The 18,219-nt window shown below is 47.2% G+C and overlaps 2 protein-coding genes across 6 annotated transcripts in view; one reads left to right on the top strand and one right to left on the bottom strand.

The window, feature by feature from the left end:
- The window catches only part of LOC118505915 (protein unzipped-like), a 64,177-nt gene that overhangs the window by 20,621 nt on the left and 25,337 nt on the right, over positions 1-18,219 (bottom strand). For all 5 annotated transcript variants that reach the window (XM_036042380.1, XM_036042378.1, XM_036042379.1 and 2 more), the window contains exon 4: positions 7,134-7,671. The gene's annotated coding sequence lies outside the window, so the exon portion shown is untranslated. The remainder of the gene's footprint in view (positions 1-7,133; positions 7,672-18,219) is intronic.
- LOC118505913 lies at positions 126-2,941 on the top strand. Its single transcript, XM_036042372.1, has 2 exons — positions 126-1,891; positions 1,954-2,941. Exon 1 carries the CDS (start codon positions 147-149, stop codon positions 1,884-1,886), a length of 1,740 nt encoding a protein of 579 aa, XP_035898265.1. The 5' UTR covers positions 126-146; the 3' UTR covers positions 1,887-1,891; positions 1,954-2,941.

Raw genomic sequence — 18,219 nt, 5'->3', positions numbered from 1 at the left:
TTGGGAATGAGCAGCGTGCAAATGAAGGTAGCGAAATAGGAAAGCGTAGTAGTTTTCCTTTCTACCATGCAAATCGCTGTATATGGGAGCATGGTTGAACAGCACCATTGTTCGGAAGTACGCAGTTTACAGTAGGCGTTGGAAGGATGGCATCATCCACCTCATCATCATCAGGTGTAGCTTCTACCGATTCGTATCCAACAAATTTCCGTTCCTTTAGCACTGATCGAACTGATGACGGAACACCTTCAATCGAATCGCAACCAACGTCCGTTGAAACCCGCCGGTCAATTCCAGCAGAAGTTCCGAGGCTGAAGTGGGACAAGGAACAGTTTGACGTCCGGCGACCGTACGAAAGGAAAAACTACGAACACCCGTACCGAGATCTCCCGGGGCATCTGTCCACCTTCGACGGGTTGAATGTGAAGCCGCGAAAATGTACCGTCACAAACCCCTTCACCAGACGGACGCCCATTGAGGAAGTGTTTCACAAGCGCAACGTCAAGAGTGTTTGCCCGGCGGAAGTACCGCGAGCACTTGAGCACTGTGTAGAAGATGTTATTGTGGCGGATAATGTGAGTTCGCGGGAAAGTGAGGTGCAGGAGGACCTGGCGGAGGTGGAGAAAGTTGTTGCTGACAGGAGAATTGTATCGAGGGAATGCTGCAAGACATTTTTCCGTGCACGACGAGCTTTGCTTAGAAGTGCATTGTTTCGAGAGTACTTCAACCGTAAACCAGCGCCAGAAAAAGAAGATACAGCTGGCGATACGTCTGGCGATGAGAGCGAGGAGCTGCTGGAAGACCTGCCGGAGGAACTGCTGGATGAGAACGAGCACGTGAAACCCGAAATCCCTCCACACCAAGTTCGATCTAGCTCAGTTGGATCTTATCTACCACCGACAATAATGCACCGGGATGATAAAGCTCCCGTGATTGAAGCACAGGAACAATTCTTGGAGCGCATGAAATCAAGATGCCTACAAAAGTTTGACCGTGTTAGACAGCAGCTTGAAGATGCGGAACGCGAACGCCAGAAACCTCCGCCACCGTTCGATCCGGAAAAGTACGAAGCCGAATACCCGCGGCCTGACATCCGGAACGAAGCCAAAGCCCAGTTCCGTGAGGCTCTTAGAAACCGGTTGGAGGAGCTGAGCCAACTTCAACACCGTACGGTTCGTAAGTATCCGACAACCGTGAAACAGTTCGCAGCGTATAAGGCACACATTATGGAGGATAGACGAAAGCTCCGGGACGAGGCGTTGCTTGTGGAGGATTACTATTGCAACACAAACACGCCGAAGGAACTTCCCGAGGCAAGGCTCGAGGTGAAGCGATATCGATTGGCCGAGTTCGGTGTACATTCCGATGATTCGGAGGATGAGGAAGACCGGGAAGCGAACGAACAAAGCAAACGAAACGACCCAGCGGTCTACCAAACCTGCATGACACGGGACGAGTGGGGCCACTGGATGGCGCACAGTACCAAGATCGAAAAGTTGAAGTTGCCAAAAGTCAACGTGCCGCGAATTCCGGTGCTGGTGCAGAAATGTGCCGAGAGTCCGATTCGTGCGTACGTCCAGGGCAAGACGCAAACCGACAGGAAACAACATCCCGCTCAGCCGCAGAAGATTATCCACTCGCTCCGACCATCGGCCGCACGCAAATCTAAGGTTACGATGCGTGATCTTCTGTTTGACCCGGCGCCCTCACCAGAACCCATGGATTACGTGCCGTACAATGCAAGCCTCCGCCCATATTCGGACATTGCCGAGGAACGGTTTCGTAGCGTCAAAGGGCAACGGAAGGTTTGGCGGCAGCTTCGTAAAAGCCGGATGCATTGGATTGAGCAGCTCGTCGACGAGATCTGTAGCCGGAAGCGGTGCTAGGCTTGGTAGGTGAGGTGAAGTAGCGGCAGCGCGAACCGGCACTGATGGCCAAATTTCTCTTCTCAAGTGCTTTTAATATCTTTTTCGAAAACAATCGACTAGACTTTTCGGGGTGGGGGGCTATAGCTTGTCTTCGGCCTGATGATCGGCACCATCTATGGAGAAACGTCCGAGAAGACCCGTGAACAAAAGGGTCTTGCTACAGGGAGAGTGATCGCCAGATTGATTCGGTTGTCGATGGACGTACACGCCGCGCTTTTTGATGGATTTTCGTTGGCGTACCCAAAAGAAACTGAACTCGCTTCGGCTGCTGCTGCTGCTGCTGCCGAAGTTCCGAAGGCGTCATAAATCTCGGGCGGAATGAGAAATGAGCGGCCACAGATAAAAATCCCATGTTGAACAAATTGATATGCTAATGATGTATTCCACCGTCAGCCGAAGGGTTTGGCGTATCGGCGAGAGGGTTTTTCGATCGAAGCCATGCATATAAACGTCATGATGGGCAGATATGTACTGGGGGAAATGATTTGTGGTCCATATTTTTTCCCCCAGTTTTTCGATTATGATGAATCGGACGATTTTTTTCTTCCTTGCAGTGGTAGGGAGAGTAGACATTCCCGCTCTGCTAATGCTAACGATGGTATATTAATGTGGCTCGAGATGTTTGTTCCATGTTTATGGTAAGCGTGGTATATTAAAAAGAAAACTGGACAGACCTACAGTAGGTTAGAGAAGGTCAACAGCAGATCTACATAATTCGTGGTTAATCCGCTACACGTGTAAGAGGAGTTCGGTTTCGCCGTATGCAGCCACCACGTCCGACAGCAACGACTTTGATCTTGCCCTAAACAGAATGAACCCTAGAAGAAGCTAGTTGACCCAGGCAACAACAATTAGGTAGCAATATTTATTGTCCACAAATTAGGTGAAAACACATATGTTGCCAGGGCAGTAAATTCATCTCCCGTATAGTGTCCACGCGCCGGAGAACATCTGGCCGGTACCGGTACCCAGGACATGCTTCATTATGAAATCTAATGCAATAAAATTCGGCACCCTGCTTATGTCGGTACGCTCATCATTTTCGCACCCCCTGGCGTGTTAACGGTCTTCTCCACCTCTTATCCGTTCGTTCCCCTTCGCCCTGTTTTGTTTCATGCGTATGTGTGTGTGTGTCTGGACAAAGGTCAGGTCCGTGGAGTTATTTAACTGACTACCAACACAACGCGCCCAATTTCTTGTTTCTAACTTGTCTAATTGAATTAGTTGCTCCCTCGAGCCGGAACTGTCCAAAAATCCCAGCAATCCTGAACTTCTAACCGAGTGACTCGCTACACTCGCCAACATCGCCCAATGCGGGACAGAATAAATCAAACCCGAAATGGTCTAATGCGTCCTTGGGTAGCGTACCGCGGGAAACAGCCGAGTTTTGGACGGAAGTTCCGGTCGTACACAGCCCAGGCGGTCTCCCAAATGGCTGTGCCGGTACCACACAAAAAGGGGTGTACACCCGACGGGGAATGAATTCGGTGCAAGCGTGGCCGTTAATCCGAAGAATGTACGCGTGCCACACACGGCTGACGCCGCCGGGGTGTTATTGGTCAGTTGCAGCGATTCCGACGAACGTCAGGAACTATTTAATTTTCTTCCATTTACCCTACGGCTTTAGCCCGGGTGAAAGAGCAGGTCGGAAGAGGTTGGTGAGAGGATGCAATTAAGCTTCGCCCTCGAGCCATTCGAACACGCTAAAGGTTACTGTTTCCCGTGCGGCAACCGTCGCGGGAACGTCCGAGTGCAGGAGGAATCAAATTTCATATCAGCAGCACGGGAACGGTTTTATTTACCGATTTTGAGTAAAATGTCGGCTCACATTGTCCGGGAATCGGGGAAGTTAATGGTAATATGCCGTGGGTCCCGTCTTTGTATCGTAGAGCCCACCGTTAGCCATATATCTGTTTGGGCGTAATGGGTTGCCGGGGTTCATGTTTCCTCCCCGCAGTGGTGGACGCTGAAGGAAATGTAATCCAGCATGCTATTGAGCATGGACTTTGGATAGTGTGAAAAGTAAACATGAAGGAAATGAGCCACCATTTTCGATACGAACGTCCGCCAAGGCTTAAGCGCGGACTGAAGAACAACATCATGTTTGAACATGTAATTGAAATTTGAAAATTAATTTTTACTACCAGTCCACGCTGGGTTAAAGCTGGTGTTAGACGCATGGCTAAGTGCAACAGCAAACACATTCTGCACACAAAATGCATCCATTTGTATGCATATGAAGGGCATTATGGTGCGCTTTGGTAACGTGCGTCGGCTGCTGTAACCGGAGAGTCTGGTCCGGAGTTTCGTCGTCCCGGGCTGCGGATTCGTTTCGGTCACGCGTTCCATGTTTAGCTGATTTAGGTGTTATTCTCCGGAGAAAGCAAATAGAAATGGTGACCACATGCAGCTCGTCGACGTGCTTTGAGACAGCTTGTTTTATCCTCCTACGAATGAGTGGGCTATTATGGATCCCTTTTTTTGGAAGCCCAACATGGTCATATTTCATTCACAAGTCTTTGTTTGCGCGCTCGGGGTCTAACCGGAGATATTCTAAGGTTACATAGCAAGTCCCGTACGCACATCAAGTGTCTATTGACGACGCCACGAGTGTTGAAATCTTCTCACTGCGCGGCCATTTCAAGGCTGGGAGTATCGGGTTTCCATCCCGCAGTGCTGAGATGGAATTTTGATTGGTCAGTAAATGCTCGAAAAGGGTGCATTAAAGGCGAAGTTATGGCCCCGTTACTATGCGTGTACGAACGGGACAATCAAAAGCAATCCCACCGCTTCGGTAAACAAAGCATCAAAAGCATCCGATTGATAAGTCTATTAATAACCGGCCCAGCGGACCATCAAACTCACGTTCAGCCATGTTTTAATGCCATTTACAGGGATTTTCATCCCGCCAATTGCCCATGAATGTAGGTTAAAAATATGGATATAACATGACACGGGGCGTTCAGCTAGAGCTTGACAAGCAATCCGGCCCACAAACAACGAATGGACAACAGAGTCCTCAATCGTCGCGTCCTGTGGTCGTGACCAAGGACCGTAAATCTTTGCCAACCATTTTTCCCGGCTCATAATTTTCATCGGTTGACATTTCACAGTGGAGTGGACCTCAACTCAAACCCACCCGTAGAATTCTTTTCCTGGATGGACATTTGTTGAATATTTCAGTTGTGTTTTTCTGCTGACGTTTGGGTTCCGCTATCGTAGCTATTGGAAAAGGGAATAGTAGCCACAAAAAGCAAAATGACCATGAAGGTTAATCGTGTTTGTGACGCTTTTGTTTGTGAGTGTAGTAATGTGGTCATAGCTCGACGTCACCCGCTGTTGTGAAAGCCAGTAGCTGATCATTTAATAATTCTTTTATTTTAGCGTTTTATGTTTTACCGCCAGGAACTGGAGGCGATGCTCAGTCGGGAGCGTGCGCCATCATAATAATGGCTTCCTATCGTTCCCATTAGCGAATTGAGGCAATCAAGCATTTTGGAGCGTGTATCAACATCAAGAAGACGGCAACCGAGCACCAAGAACACGGAGTTGATCCCTTTTCGCCCCACTTGTCTCTTTATTAATGATCCATTTAAGGACGTATTTCCTAAGACATTCATTCCATTGTTCTGGTAATGTCCGTTGGGCGGAAATCATTCTTGGTGAGATGAATGACGGAAGCATCCAGATTGTGGCAATTAGAGACATGGTGTCCTCACAATCGGATTAGTTTCTTGTCATGAGACACACATGCACGGAAACGGGCGACACTAGGCAAGCCTCTTATTCTGCGGCATCTGTTACGGGCAAATAAGTCGGGACTTAAATCTCAGTAACTCTGAGTCCGTCTTTTCTCATATGACAAGTAGGAACATATTTTGCCTCCCGCTCTCAGCTGACAGGGATGTAATGCGCCAAAGGGATGGGGTACATTGTTATGTCTAAAACCTGGTAGCTTGCACTACCACCATGTCTACCCATCCATACATCACACCCTTAATTCTATTGACCTTGGACCCATTCTCCGCTTCCGGAGCTCCCCGAAACAATCTTCAACAAGCAAAAGTTACTAATCAAGTTACACCTCGTGTCTCGTCGGATGGAAGTCTCCGTCATGCCAGAGCGGCGGATGCATACGATTTCCGCTTCCTCTCCAGCTCCAACCATCGGGTAGTACGGTCAGAATTGTGGTTTGCCTGTTTGGTGTTTATTTTCGGTGTTCGGTTCGGTTCTAAGTGATTTATTCGGCTGGAATCGAATTTAAATTGGTTCTTCCCGCTCATTTGTAGCAGGGACCGGGATGCTTCCGGTGTCGTCTGTGCGAGAGCGTACTCGGGTGTTGTTAATTGAGCAGCAGCAGCAGCAGCAGAGGAAAGGACTCGGTACATTGAGATCCGGTCGGAAAGTTGTAGTCTTTACTCGAAAAAAACCCAGACGAGCATAAATCAATTTTGATGGAAAAGTTAGTCATGGCAGATGCTGAGCCGTCACACGGTTTACATAGGATTGGGTAACCGAAAGAACTGTGATTAACTGTAACAGTTAAGGCGATTAAGGTAACGGATGGTGGATGGATGGAGGACAAGAAAGAGAAAGAGAGAGAAACACATTCACAAAAGGGACCACCGTCGCTCGGTCGTCTAGGATCGGCAAACGGTTGGATGGCTTCGTGAGTCGTCGCCGTAAAGGTCTAGAAGAAAAGTTCCACAGATAAAGGCAACGCTAGGGACAGCTCTGAATGGTGGCTTCCACTTATCGTAACGTTTTATCATTATTAAAAGAGCGTTTAAGGAGAGGTGGCACCGTGAGCATAAGGCACAACTTTCACGAGCAGCACACGTTGCATGTTATGGAACACTATTCAAGTGAAGGATGTCAGTGGAATAGAGAATAGAAAGTGAAGAATAGCGACCCCACTGTAGGATAATGGTAAATCTTCCTTCGCAGCTGCGTTCGCCGCTACTTCGCCAAGGATTCGAAGGCTGACAAGCGTCACACGGATAATAGTCGGAGTATAGTTTACGAGTTTGAAGCGATTTTTAAACGTCATATCCATAGCACACACTCTAAAGCAATCTTGTTGTAATTGGGTCTCTCGCCAGCAATCGGCGGGTACAAGCCACGTGCCTTGGTGCGGGTGTACGTCGATGGCGACGACGAATAAATTAAAACTACAACCAGTCACATTTACGACCATATACTCACTTCAGTTGGATCGCGTTCCGCACTTTGCGCTAGACGAACGGAGTCAAGAGACGCCGGGAAACTGGTGGTGGTGAGCCGCACTCCGGCGTAAGGGCGTCGATGCGTAACACAACTGCCGGCAGCAAGATGCCGACCGTATATGAATCGCTTGCGTTTGTTTTCGGGTTTCTTCAAATCGTAAGACACACACTCGCACACGTGGTTTGTTGATTTGGGGTGCGTTAAAGGGCACCTGTCTTCTGAAGAACTATCACGCTTCGCAACTTCAACTTCACTTGTGTAACATTTTTTTCTCTCGCTAGAACACAAAATCATCAGCACAACATTTTCACTTCATGCTCGTTAGAACTCGTAATGGCACTGGGGCAGATAAAATTCGCGATGCTATTAAAACGCACTATTTCGTCTACACCACACAGCCGACTGTTTCGAATTGAAAGCCAACGCACGATGCTACAACCGACGCGTTAGTTGATCGCTGATGGATTACCGCATACAAAACGAAGCGCTCCGGTCTCGGCGCGATCGGGGCAGAATTCTGAAACGAAACGTCAAATAGACAGAGAGGAGAGTGAGATGGAGAGATACATCATTAGTTGTTGGAGTTGGAGTATGAGTAGTAATTACCGACCTCCACCCTTCACAGCCGCACCCCATTACCTGCTAACAGGCAGGGGTTAAGAAGCTAGACGGAAAAGCTACAGGTGGTTCTCCTATACCGGTTGTGCACCGGATCCAACGCTTTGCTGAGCTCCACACGAGAACTTCGCGAAAACAGAACCCGCGCGCCCAAGCGAACGAGATTTGGTTCAGGTTCAACGGATTTTCCGACCGGTAAAAGGCAATATTGAAGCAATTTCCTTTCGGTTTCGAATTGATTGGGTCCGAACGGAGAGCGCGATGGAGGTGGGTGCTTACCACAGCGAAGCACCCTGGTGGTGCGCAGGAAGTTGAAGATTGGAAGACGTGCACCACCCGCTAGCGCACTGGATCGAGTGTGCTCCGGGGCAGCGGGTGTTGAAAATGTGAATTATAGGGCAATAAATCAGTCATTGCTCTTGGTGCGCCCTGAGCTCAGCAAAGAAAGCTCACGCGAATTTACGCGTAATTCTAGGAACTCTGCGCTTACTCCCTCAATGCTAAAGTAGCCAGAGTATGCAAATTGACCTTCCATTGAAACGCTTTGCAACTATTTGCCTAACAGAGGTATTACGCTTAAAGCTCGACACCGAGGCATCTGTTTCGCAATGATACGCGGCAGCACGCATCTGTTGCCTTGCAGTTCTACCCTGTTTACTTATGGTAATTAGGGAGACGACCTCGCATTACGCGGTAGGATAAAAGGTGAACAAACATGGGAAAGCTTATCACGGATGAGTATCGGGATCGGAACTCTCTAATCGATGCCGAACAGATGTCTGATCTGGAGGGCCTAGTCTGTGCGTCAAGAAGCTATTCCTTTGCCGTACACCACCACATGCTAATGTGCGAGCCATCGATCCGAATTGGTTCGGGTTTCATTTGAATGCAGAGCGACGAATTCTTTACCCCGTCCAACATTATCGGGTGGCAAATCAAATGAAATGCATTTCCCGACTGGAGGTCATTGGTATGTTTCAGTGTACATGCACGTTGCTACCGAAAGCACCGAAACGGGTCGAACATCCAGAGCAAGGAAGATGAGGTTGGCGTATGACCTCACGGCGTCGCCTGCAAGTCGACACCGACGGGTCCGGAAATGAAGCCCCTCCTGTTCGGAGTTGGCAACACATGCAACGCTACACCGTCGTGTGTTCCACTCTACTACCTCCACTAGGGGAGGATGTCATGCATCTTTCATACCGCATGACGTCGGTCTACCCGTTCGATGCAAACCGGGCGGCTAGTGCTAGGTTTGGTCATTTGAATTAATTGAAATGCCGCACCAATATTGTCCCAGATCGTTTTGCGGCCGTTCGGAACGATGCGGGGACAAGATGGAGCTGGAGTGCATAAGAATTAGTCCGAGCTAGAAGATTAAGCGGTGGAAAAAAGAAGGAGTCAACATACGTAAGCTTGGAGCTCGGAGTATGGAGACCCCGGAGAAACCAGTCCGTGAAGTTGTGCGTTTTGCTCTGTGCTATGACATCACCACTGGAGGACGTGTGCTGGAGCATAACTGAAAGCCCAGTTGTTGCAAACGAATAGACCTTAATTTGGTCGAGGTCAGTTGGCTGGCTAGCCACATATCTTATCCTTCGTGTGGCGAGGCGCCGTAAGCCGCATCTGCCCTCCTAATCGCAACGAGTTCTGGCAAGTTGGTCCGCCTTTTTAGAACACTGAACCGCATCTGCAGATTGTTGATCTCATAATCGACGCTTTAGAGTAATTTGTACTACTTCCAAAAAGGGGGTCGCTATGGGGTAGCTCGGTTGCGAGAACGTCGACCTCATTCTTTGCAATTTCCCAGTGATCCGTTTATCGATAGATATTGTGATAAAATTACGCTTTAACTTATCCCGTACCACATTCCGCGCCATTGCTGCTGCTGCTGCTGCTGCTGTGGTTAAGGTTAAGTGGAATTATTTCCTGACGGAGGCCACTGCTATTGCTACTCCTTCCGTTAATAGTCCACAGTGTCATTGAGCATACACGAGGAGGGGATGGAGTCGAATGACGGCGCAAGATGCAAACATTCTACGAATGTCCAGAGAGTGGAAGCGGTAGGACCTATTCTGCTCGAGTGTGATAAGTAGCGATTTGCAGTTGCGATGCAATTACAGGCAAATGATGGTGATGGTGAAGGTTGCACTTCACCACACCACAGCCAGGCTGTATGGTCGCGGGACAGGCTAGTGAACTAATAAATTCTTGCATTAATTAGATCTGCCTGCAAGTGTAGCAGACGGTGGAGCACAAGTTTGCTACGAGAGCGCAGAGAAACAGAGGTCGAATGATAAGTTTAAACGCCGAGGGTTTCTTTCTTCCAATGCAAAAAGGTAGTAGACATCGTCAGTGCTCCGGGGGGTCCATTTCTGCAGCAGTGTTATTAAATTAATTTACGACCCAAAGAATTCTTGATGACATTTAGCCAGGCAACGACGCCGTATGCCCGGGTGGTGACGGTTACATTTAAAGTGCATCTTAAAATATCTGAACAAATGCATTTTGAAGGGAGAAAATGAAGTATTTGCCTACCGGTAGAGCGAATGGAGTCACATAGTAGTGATGTTCATCGATTATTAGCCTAACCTCAATTTCGCCATCAGCTTCGACACTGGCAGTGCAGTGAGTCGGCAGTTGCATCATGCTGATACATTACAACGGGAGCATATTACACAGGCAGGTTCGGCTGTTGGTCGTTGCTGTTAGCGCGAGCATTACCGGCAGAAAATGCATGATTGCGTTGTGCATGCCTGCCACTGTACAGCAGCATGGTGCATAATGCTGTTGGGTTGGTTTATTTATGTCCACACAAGCCGGGCTGGCGCCAGCGAAGTGATAAAGGCTGGTCGGAACTTCCGTGCACGAACGGTACCGGGAGCTAGTCCGAGCAAGGTCGCTCAACACGGAGCAATAATGGGTCACTGACGTCAGCGGAAGCAAGCTCGTAGCAGCAGGCACGGCTGGAGATCTTTTAGTAGATAGGAACAGGGATCCCAGGCGCATAGACAAGGTTTACTGATGATTCCGATAAAAATAACCAAAGCAAAAAATGGAACGGATCTGATGGAATCCATTAGCCGAGCGTTGGATCCGGCCCCCGATAGGCTTCCCATGGAATGGGGATCAGAAAATAAATTTCAATAAAGAAGCCTTTCACCCGATCAGAAAATAAGAATCCATCTAGAGGATATGACATTGCTGTAACAAAACGGGTCGCGCCTTTTTTTCAAGAACGGAAGGATAAAAGCAATTGTTGAATATACTCATCCTTTTCCCCAACCGGGGTATTCCGGGTTTTTGGTTGTAGTACTACAGCACGAAAAGGCTTCGAAAAACAACAAACGATGCTTAATTTATGGCTTCCACCCACGCAACGAATGTTTCGAGTTGCTTTTTTTTTCTTAATTCGTTATGCTTCTTTTACTCGAAGGAGCCTCCTTCAAAGCAACATTGTAACATCCGCCAGCCTTTATCCGCTGATCTCATTCCACCGCTCTCGGAGAGGTATTAATTTATGTATTTATATATTTCTGACATTTCGCATGCCATAATGCTTCTCGTGAAAGTGTTTGGGTGATTTTTTGTTGTTGTTTCGGAATAACGGAACACTGTCATTTGTTTGGGGGCGATTGAATGATTTATTGATTCCAGGCATCCCACGGTCTAAAAGGACTGGGCTGGAGAAAGGAACAAATTGGCTTAAGCATTAATCCTGTCACAGTGTGACGTGACCTATTAATCAGCTTTAAGTTAAATCATTTTTACAGCATGATGTAGAAGTAAAAATCTGTATGTAGTTTGATAAACTTTGATTAAAAATACACATCCCGTAGTTCGCTTTTTGCTTATCAAATGCACACAACAGACCGTTAAAGTTAACATCTGATCGGTACTGTCGATCGTGCCCCACGACCGTCTGATCGTTTCTAGTGTTACAAATCAAAGCAAACTGTCGATACGCACTGACATATAATGCATTTCCACCAAGAAATACGAGTGCTGTGGAGATCGTGAGAAAACGGAGTCGATCAAGATATGATAATTTTCTCGCTCTTATCCACCACAGCGCTCTGGAGTGAGAATAGCCGCCATGACACAACCGTGACCAGTTGTTGATCGTCTGATTTATCAACTGTCTATTGACCATGATAATATTTACCCACTATGGGCGTCCCGGGTAAACACAAACGCTTCCAGAGAGCTTACGAGTCGGCTAGCTCGAAAGTAGAATCGTGTAGCTGACCGAGGGGACCGGAGATAAAAAGTGTGAGCCCGTAACAGAAAACCTCACGATGACCGTTTTCTGATGAGGTGTGAGAAATTAATATTCAAACCCGTTCCCAGCGCACTGCATGAACATGAGCTCGGGATCCTATTCCCACGAGCTTATCCACTCAGTATCCCAGACGACAAACATTGGAAGGTCAGTTGAGCACTTCAGGAAGAGCAAGAATGGAGCAGAGCATCGAGATAGATCCGACGCCGCAGTTCAACATTGTTTGAAAACACCAACGCTTCCCAACGTCACTCTAGAACTCTAGAGCATGGATGACGTTCTGAAAACAGAATTCCGCTTCACATTCCACACGCACATCGAATGTCGCAAAATGTTGTTTGCCTTTTTATGGGGAGAAACTATGTTGAACTTTTCACTTGTACGGGAACCCTTTTTCTGTCCTTGCACGGTACGGATGGTGGGGATGCTTCAATGAATTCTCGACTTATTTTTGGCAAAAACCGGTAAGAGTGTACTTCAACTGCAGGGAGATAGAAGCAGGATAAGGTTTACTCCGGTTGTGGTAAAATGGTTGTAAAAATGGCTTTACCGAGGTGAGAGATTGTGGTAGACTAATAAACCGCCATCGCATCGGTATTTTGACTTCATCACGTCAGGAGGAGTTTTTTAAGGGGGGCGAAAGCAACATTCAAATAATGAATGAAAATTAGATAAGGGATCAGCGTGTAAACATATAAACGTGGCAGCCAGGAATGAGGAGCTCTTGTTTGAGGAGCCGGTAGAAATGTTTTAATTTTGTAAGGTGCGGATAATTCCACGCTTTTCCATGCTTTACCGGTGCGTTTACAATTTTTGACATTCTGGAGAGCCTTCCCCTTCTTGTATGTCTGCGTTGTACACCGAGAGATACGGAATGTTGGTTAAGATTTTTATGGCATCGAAGGACATTTTTAGACACGCTTTTTTTCGTACACCGTGAAGCATTCGGATAGGGTGCATCAATGAGGGCAATAAAGCCCAATCCACACAAGCACTCAACAGACATTCGGAACCAGCAACCTGACGCAAAAGGAAGTGAAGCATTTTTGATCTGATTCTTTTTATAGCATTCCCTTTCACTACTCTAACTGTGTCGCTTTATTTGTGTCCCGTAGCAGAGAGTAAACAGGCCACGTTGCGGTCTACTTTCGCTATCGTCGCTAAATCCAGTTAATCTACCGGCAGGCACGTTTAACGATCCAGCTCCTCTCATTTCGTGGCTAGAGTGTGGGTGAAGAACACAGGATTAGACGATACCCGGGGGCAGAACCTCCCGAACAGTGTGCGACTGGGGTGATTTAATATTCAAATTCTTCTAGCCTCAACCATAACGTCCGACGGAAGTTTCGTTGGTTCTGAACGCTAGTGGCACGCACCAACTTCAGCGTTGAGTGAAAACAGCTCCGTTAAATTGACTCCGTCAATAAACAATCAGCTCGAATTCACACAACGGCCGAAGAAAGCCTGGTCTTTATTGCACGTGGGCGCAATTCGGTTTGGTTTGGAAATTGATGCCTCACCACTTCCTTAAATGGTGCCGAGTGTCATTCACATCATCGTGTTCTAGAGCTGGGTCGCCGTGTGTATGTGTGTGTGTGGGTTGACAACTTTGTCCATCAGAAAGGCTCCAAAGGGAGTACCAGAGTAACCCAAAGAACATCGAGCAGTCCGAGCAGTGGGTTACGACCTGTACCCACCCGGAAGCGATACGCACACTCCCTTGTACGAGAAATGTGGTCACTCGGAAAGAACGAATGTTTGGTGAACCCTTTTTTAGCCATTTTGTGTCCATGTCCGGGGTTTCCGGTGTCCCCTCCGTTTATCTAGTATTTATTTCTTTTGAATGGGTTTATCGTTAATAGTGAAAGGCAGAAGAAACAACACGGATGAGCATAAATTGCTCATAATTTTCTCCCAGGGATAATTTGACGACCCAGTAGAGGAGGGTTGTGGACCAAACCCAAAACCAACCTTCGGTACGGGAAGGGTGAGAATGAAGTTGCTTGTTATTCTAAATTACACTCTATCATATCTTAATCGTATTTATACATGGAAGAATAGATATGAATAATTAAGGCTTACGAGAATGAAGGTGCTGATAATGAAGTTATCAATTCTGGGATCTCAATTTAAATGGGATTTGGATGGAGAGAGGTTTGGAATTGTCTTTGCGATATTTATTGGAGGAAAATTCTTCATTAGAATTTCTCATCTCATTGTGTGTTTACTGAGTCAACAAGAGTTCCTCCTCTGTCAACTCAGAACCTTGCTTTAATCACCTTCAGGGAGCTTCTACCGACACCTGAACCAGTAATTAAGGTCATCCTCCCTGATAAATATCCCTTCACTCAACGTTACTCCCGCTCCCTGATGAAACACCTTTTTCCCCGAAACGGGAGACATTTCCTTAATGAAGTAGTTAGCTACTTTGTAGCGGTCAACGCTACACCGTTAAACACAAACCGAGACACGTTGTTCGGGGCCGAGGTTTTGCTAATGCCAGCCGCACCACGCTCATTAAGCTATCGGAAAGTGATATTCCATGTTTACCAATCGCATTAAAACTCATTTCATATGCCTGGACATGGACGGCGCGAGCGCACGCTGCTTGCATGAATAAATTAACACTTGCAACGCAACGCTTAGTGGACGCAATTTTGACGTATAATCAACCGGAGTTTCATGAAGTTGACCCGAGCCACCACACGACCACTTCCGCTTGGGCGAAGTGCTGTGGCAGACAGCGATCGGGACACCTTGATATACAACGTTGGATTTAAAGACAGGTGTCATGGGGAGATGATCTAATCGAAGAAATAATTCAAGCAGAAGGTTGAAGAAACCGTGTAGCGCAAAAAAAGGGTCAAAAAACCTTTTTACTCCGGGCGACTGAAGAGCATGTGGGAAAATAGGAGACTTTCGATCGCTTTGTCAACACGCGCGTATACAACACAGAGCGCACACGGGGCGCAAAGGAAATGATAATCTAAATTAAAACCGTTAGGGAAAAGTGTCGTGGTTATTAGTCAACCGGCTGTGCGCTTTATTCTCTTCGTTCTCCGTTTTTTTTTACGAATGTAATTTTTCTTAGCCCATGCAGGGCCAGACGATGAACAGTGAACAACACAAGAATGCGCGGACATAAACAGGAAGAGCTCCGAAGGCAAGACCGGTCAAACGGTGTACAATGGACGGATCTGCTTCAAACCTCGTCGTCGAAATGGTTTCCGGTCAGACGAAATGAAAAAAAGAAACTTATTAACTTTTTGTTAAAGAGCCCACAGTGGAATGCTGTCCTGCTTTCAGGGAATGTCCAACAAAGCTCGATGCTCGATCATGGCGGTGTGGTTGTGTGGTAGACAAGTGATCTGAATGCTTCCAATAAAAAAGCATCACAAATCACTTAACTGTCCACAACGCAAGCCCGTCCAGCACATCTCACCTAAATGCGTTCGGTGGTGCTCCAGATTTTTGTTGTCGAGCCTCCATTTTCTGGTACCGATGTGTACACGTCTTTCTCTCTCTATAAAGCTCACTAATGGTCGATGGTGATTGCTTGAATCCATCCGGCTAACGGTTTCAAAAAAAAAAAAAACTGTACGTTTTAAGCTGTGTTACTCCCAGCTACCACAAGCATAACCACTCCAGCTTGAAAGTTTGCACCATCGTGCAGCACCGATGTCCCCCAAAAGTCTGACAGTTTGTGTGGAGAGAGAAAATTACGCGGGCTTCTAAGCGTTTGACAGCGCAAGTCTCCACGAGCAATCCATCGGTAAAAAGGTTAAGTTCTGGGCGGGACCGGATCAGATTAGCTGGCGGATGAGGATGAGAACCGGTTTGTCCCCTTTGCGCTGGGGTAGTACTGGCCCCGAATTGACAGTGATTGATTTGATGGACGAGAATGGATTTACATTAAATCGGGAACCGTGGGCGTTTGTGGCGCGGGATGTGATGCATCGAATCAAGAATCGTTTAGGGTTCAGCTTTCAGTGTCTCTCCCCAACTCTGATTGATATGAACCATTTTGGCACTACTTGAAATGTGTTTCAACCTTATCAGAATCGGATAAACATACCTCTTGCCGCTACGCACGGGCGATGTAAATAGGAACAAATTGATGCTAAATTCCAGTTGCGTGCAGATATCCGACTTCCGCTTGACAGGTGGGACAAGCTAAGCTCCGCTTGACAAACAAAACCTTATCAGTAGACATGGTCAGGGTAAGAGCTTTCAACGGTCCAGTATACCGACAGGGAGTTCATGCGAATTTTGTTTGCTTTCCTATCATGTTTTTTGTTTACGAAACCCCTTAATTGACCCTTGGTGTTGGGACTCGCCACTGGAAACCGCCGAACTGGAAACGGTGACAGTTTGATAAATGTTTCGCCAAGTTCCACTGACCTCCAGAGGGTAAGGGCCAATCCGAGTGAAGGTTAGCGCGATGCCACAGCAATTGGCGTTAATTGAATTGTAATTTATTTTCATTTCTTTCTTATTTTCGGCCCACCACAGCCGAAATTCGGTTGCTAATGTGTGAGAAACCCGTTGTGCAAGAGTGGTTTGGTGTTCGGTGGTTTCGGAACTAAGGAAGCACTAAGTGTTACATTGCGTGCGTTTTGTTTCCGGCCAATTTAGTCAGACATTTGTTTGGTGAATGATTTGGAAGTAAGACAAATGATCCTGAAACAGAGAATCTGTAGGAAATTCTTGATGAAAATGAATTACTATGTCTTGAACTTTGGCAGACACTAGATTGCCTGCGTATCTGTATAGAGGCACATGCAAACTATATCCGAATCTACCAAATTAGATTCTCGCAGTCTAAAATCCCAAGAATCAACACCAGAGGAAAGTATCCCAAGAATGATGCTAATCCTCTAATTCAGTCTCCAGCTTGTTGGGCAAGAATCGAGAGGGAATCAACTGTGTCCAATCCCTGTTAAGCCCTCGTCGTATGCAAATGTAAATGAACTACCGTCAATTCCAGCTGGTCAACAGAATACAGACAAGTACAGAACCTTCGCTCTGGCCACACCCGCCCGCCCGCCCGACAACTTGTTGTCGTACGCTGACAGGTTACGAGCCGAGCGATTACGAACGTGTCAGCGCGCAATGCTGGAGAACACAATCGGGAGGTAGTTGAGAGGACACTGGCTACAATTTAGAACCTGCTCCCGGGAACACAGCACAAACGTTGGGAGTGTGCAACAATGCACCGTGGTGAAAGGCAGGGTATAGAAAGAGTGTATTTGCGCACACACTTCATAAGCGCACATAAACAATTGACTTCAATTTAGGTTGAATTTATTTGTCATCAAAGTCGAAAGTGTTAAGCCCCCGACTGCTGCTATTCGGTACCGATTCGGTAGGGAGCTCGCTGACATCGAATGCAAAACGCCCGACAGCGACTGCAACTGTGTGTACAACACAACCAGCTCTGTGTGTACCTCGGACAGGGTACAGGCCACAATCCTGTCCACAGATCCTGGTCACGGCACCACAGACAAACGAAGTCAAGGGGGCTGTGTATTGCTCCACCGACCGTTACGCAAACATCTTCTTTGGTCAGCACAATTTAAACTGAGACATAAACGGAGGATATGTCTTACGCGTTCTGGCTGAAGTTTCATCACAGCAGCAAGTAAGCCACAAACCCGACGGGTCGGTGGTTGTGAAGGTGGCATTAAATGTATGATTTATGTTGCAATACAAAGGCAACGCTAGCGGTTGTGGGTAGAGAGCTAGGGAAGGGAAGATTTACCGGCGAACAGACATCTGCCTCTGGTGAAGAAATTGCATAATACAGAACGTCCATGTCCATGCACCCACACAGCGCAACTCTCTCTCACGTTCTCTGTCATCGTTCGTTCCGGTTGGACTATTGATTTAATTGTTGAATCATAAAACTTTAATTTGATTTCGAATGCAGGGTGTACGGAAAGCCCGATTGTGTCTCGACTCGACTGGTGTACGCTTATCGTGGACAAAATATATGTATCGCCCCAGTCGACAAATAAAGCAACTAAGTTGCCATGAAACCACCATATTTGCATCGATCGATTGGACATTATTCATGTCCAAAATGGCGGGTGGGTTCAAAGATCCCGGCGCCGATAAAGGGATTGACCGCGTTTTAAAAATGGCTTCCCAGGCGTATATCAGGAA

The sequence above is a fragment of the Anopheles stephensi genome, chromosome 2, assembly GCF_013141755.1.
Source record: "Anopheles stephensi strain Indian chromosome 2, UCI_ANSTEP_V1.0, whole genome shotgun sequence".
Classification (NCBI taxonomy): domain Eukaryota; kingdom Metazoa; phylum Arthropoda; class Insecta; order Diptera; family Culicidae; genus Anopheles; species Anopheles stephensi.
Note: the sequence above shows the minus strand (reverse complement) of the source record. Positions and strands in the feature narration are given on the sequence as shown.

Bases quoted from the DNA above. Each gene is read 5' to 3' on its own strand.
- LOC118505913 (XM_036042372.1), top strand. From the start codon at position 147: ATGGCATCATCCACCTCATCATCATCAGGTGTAGCTTCTACCGATTCG.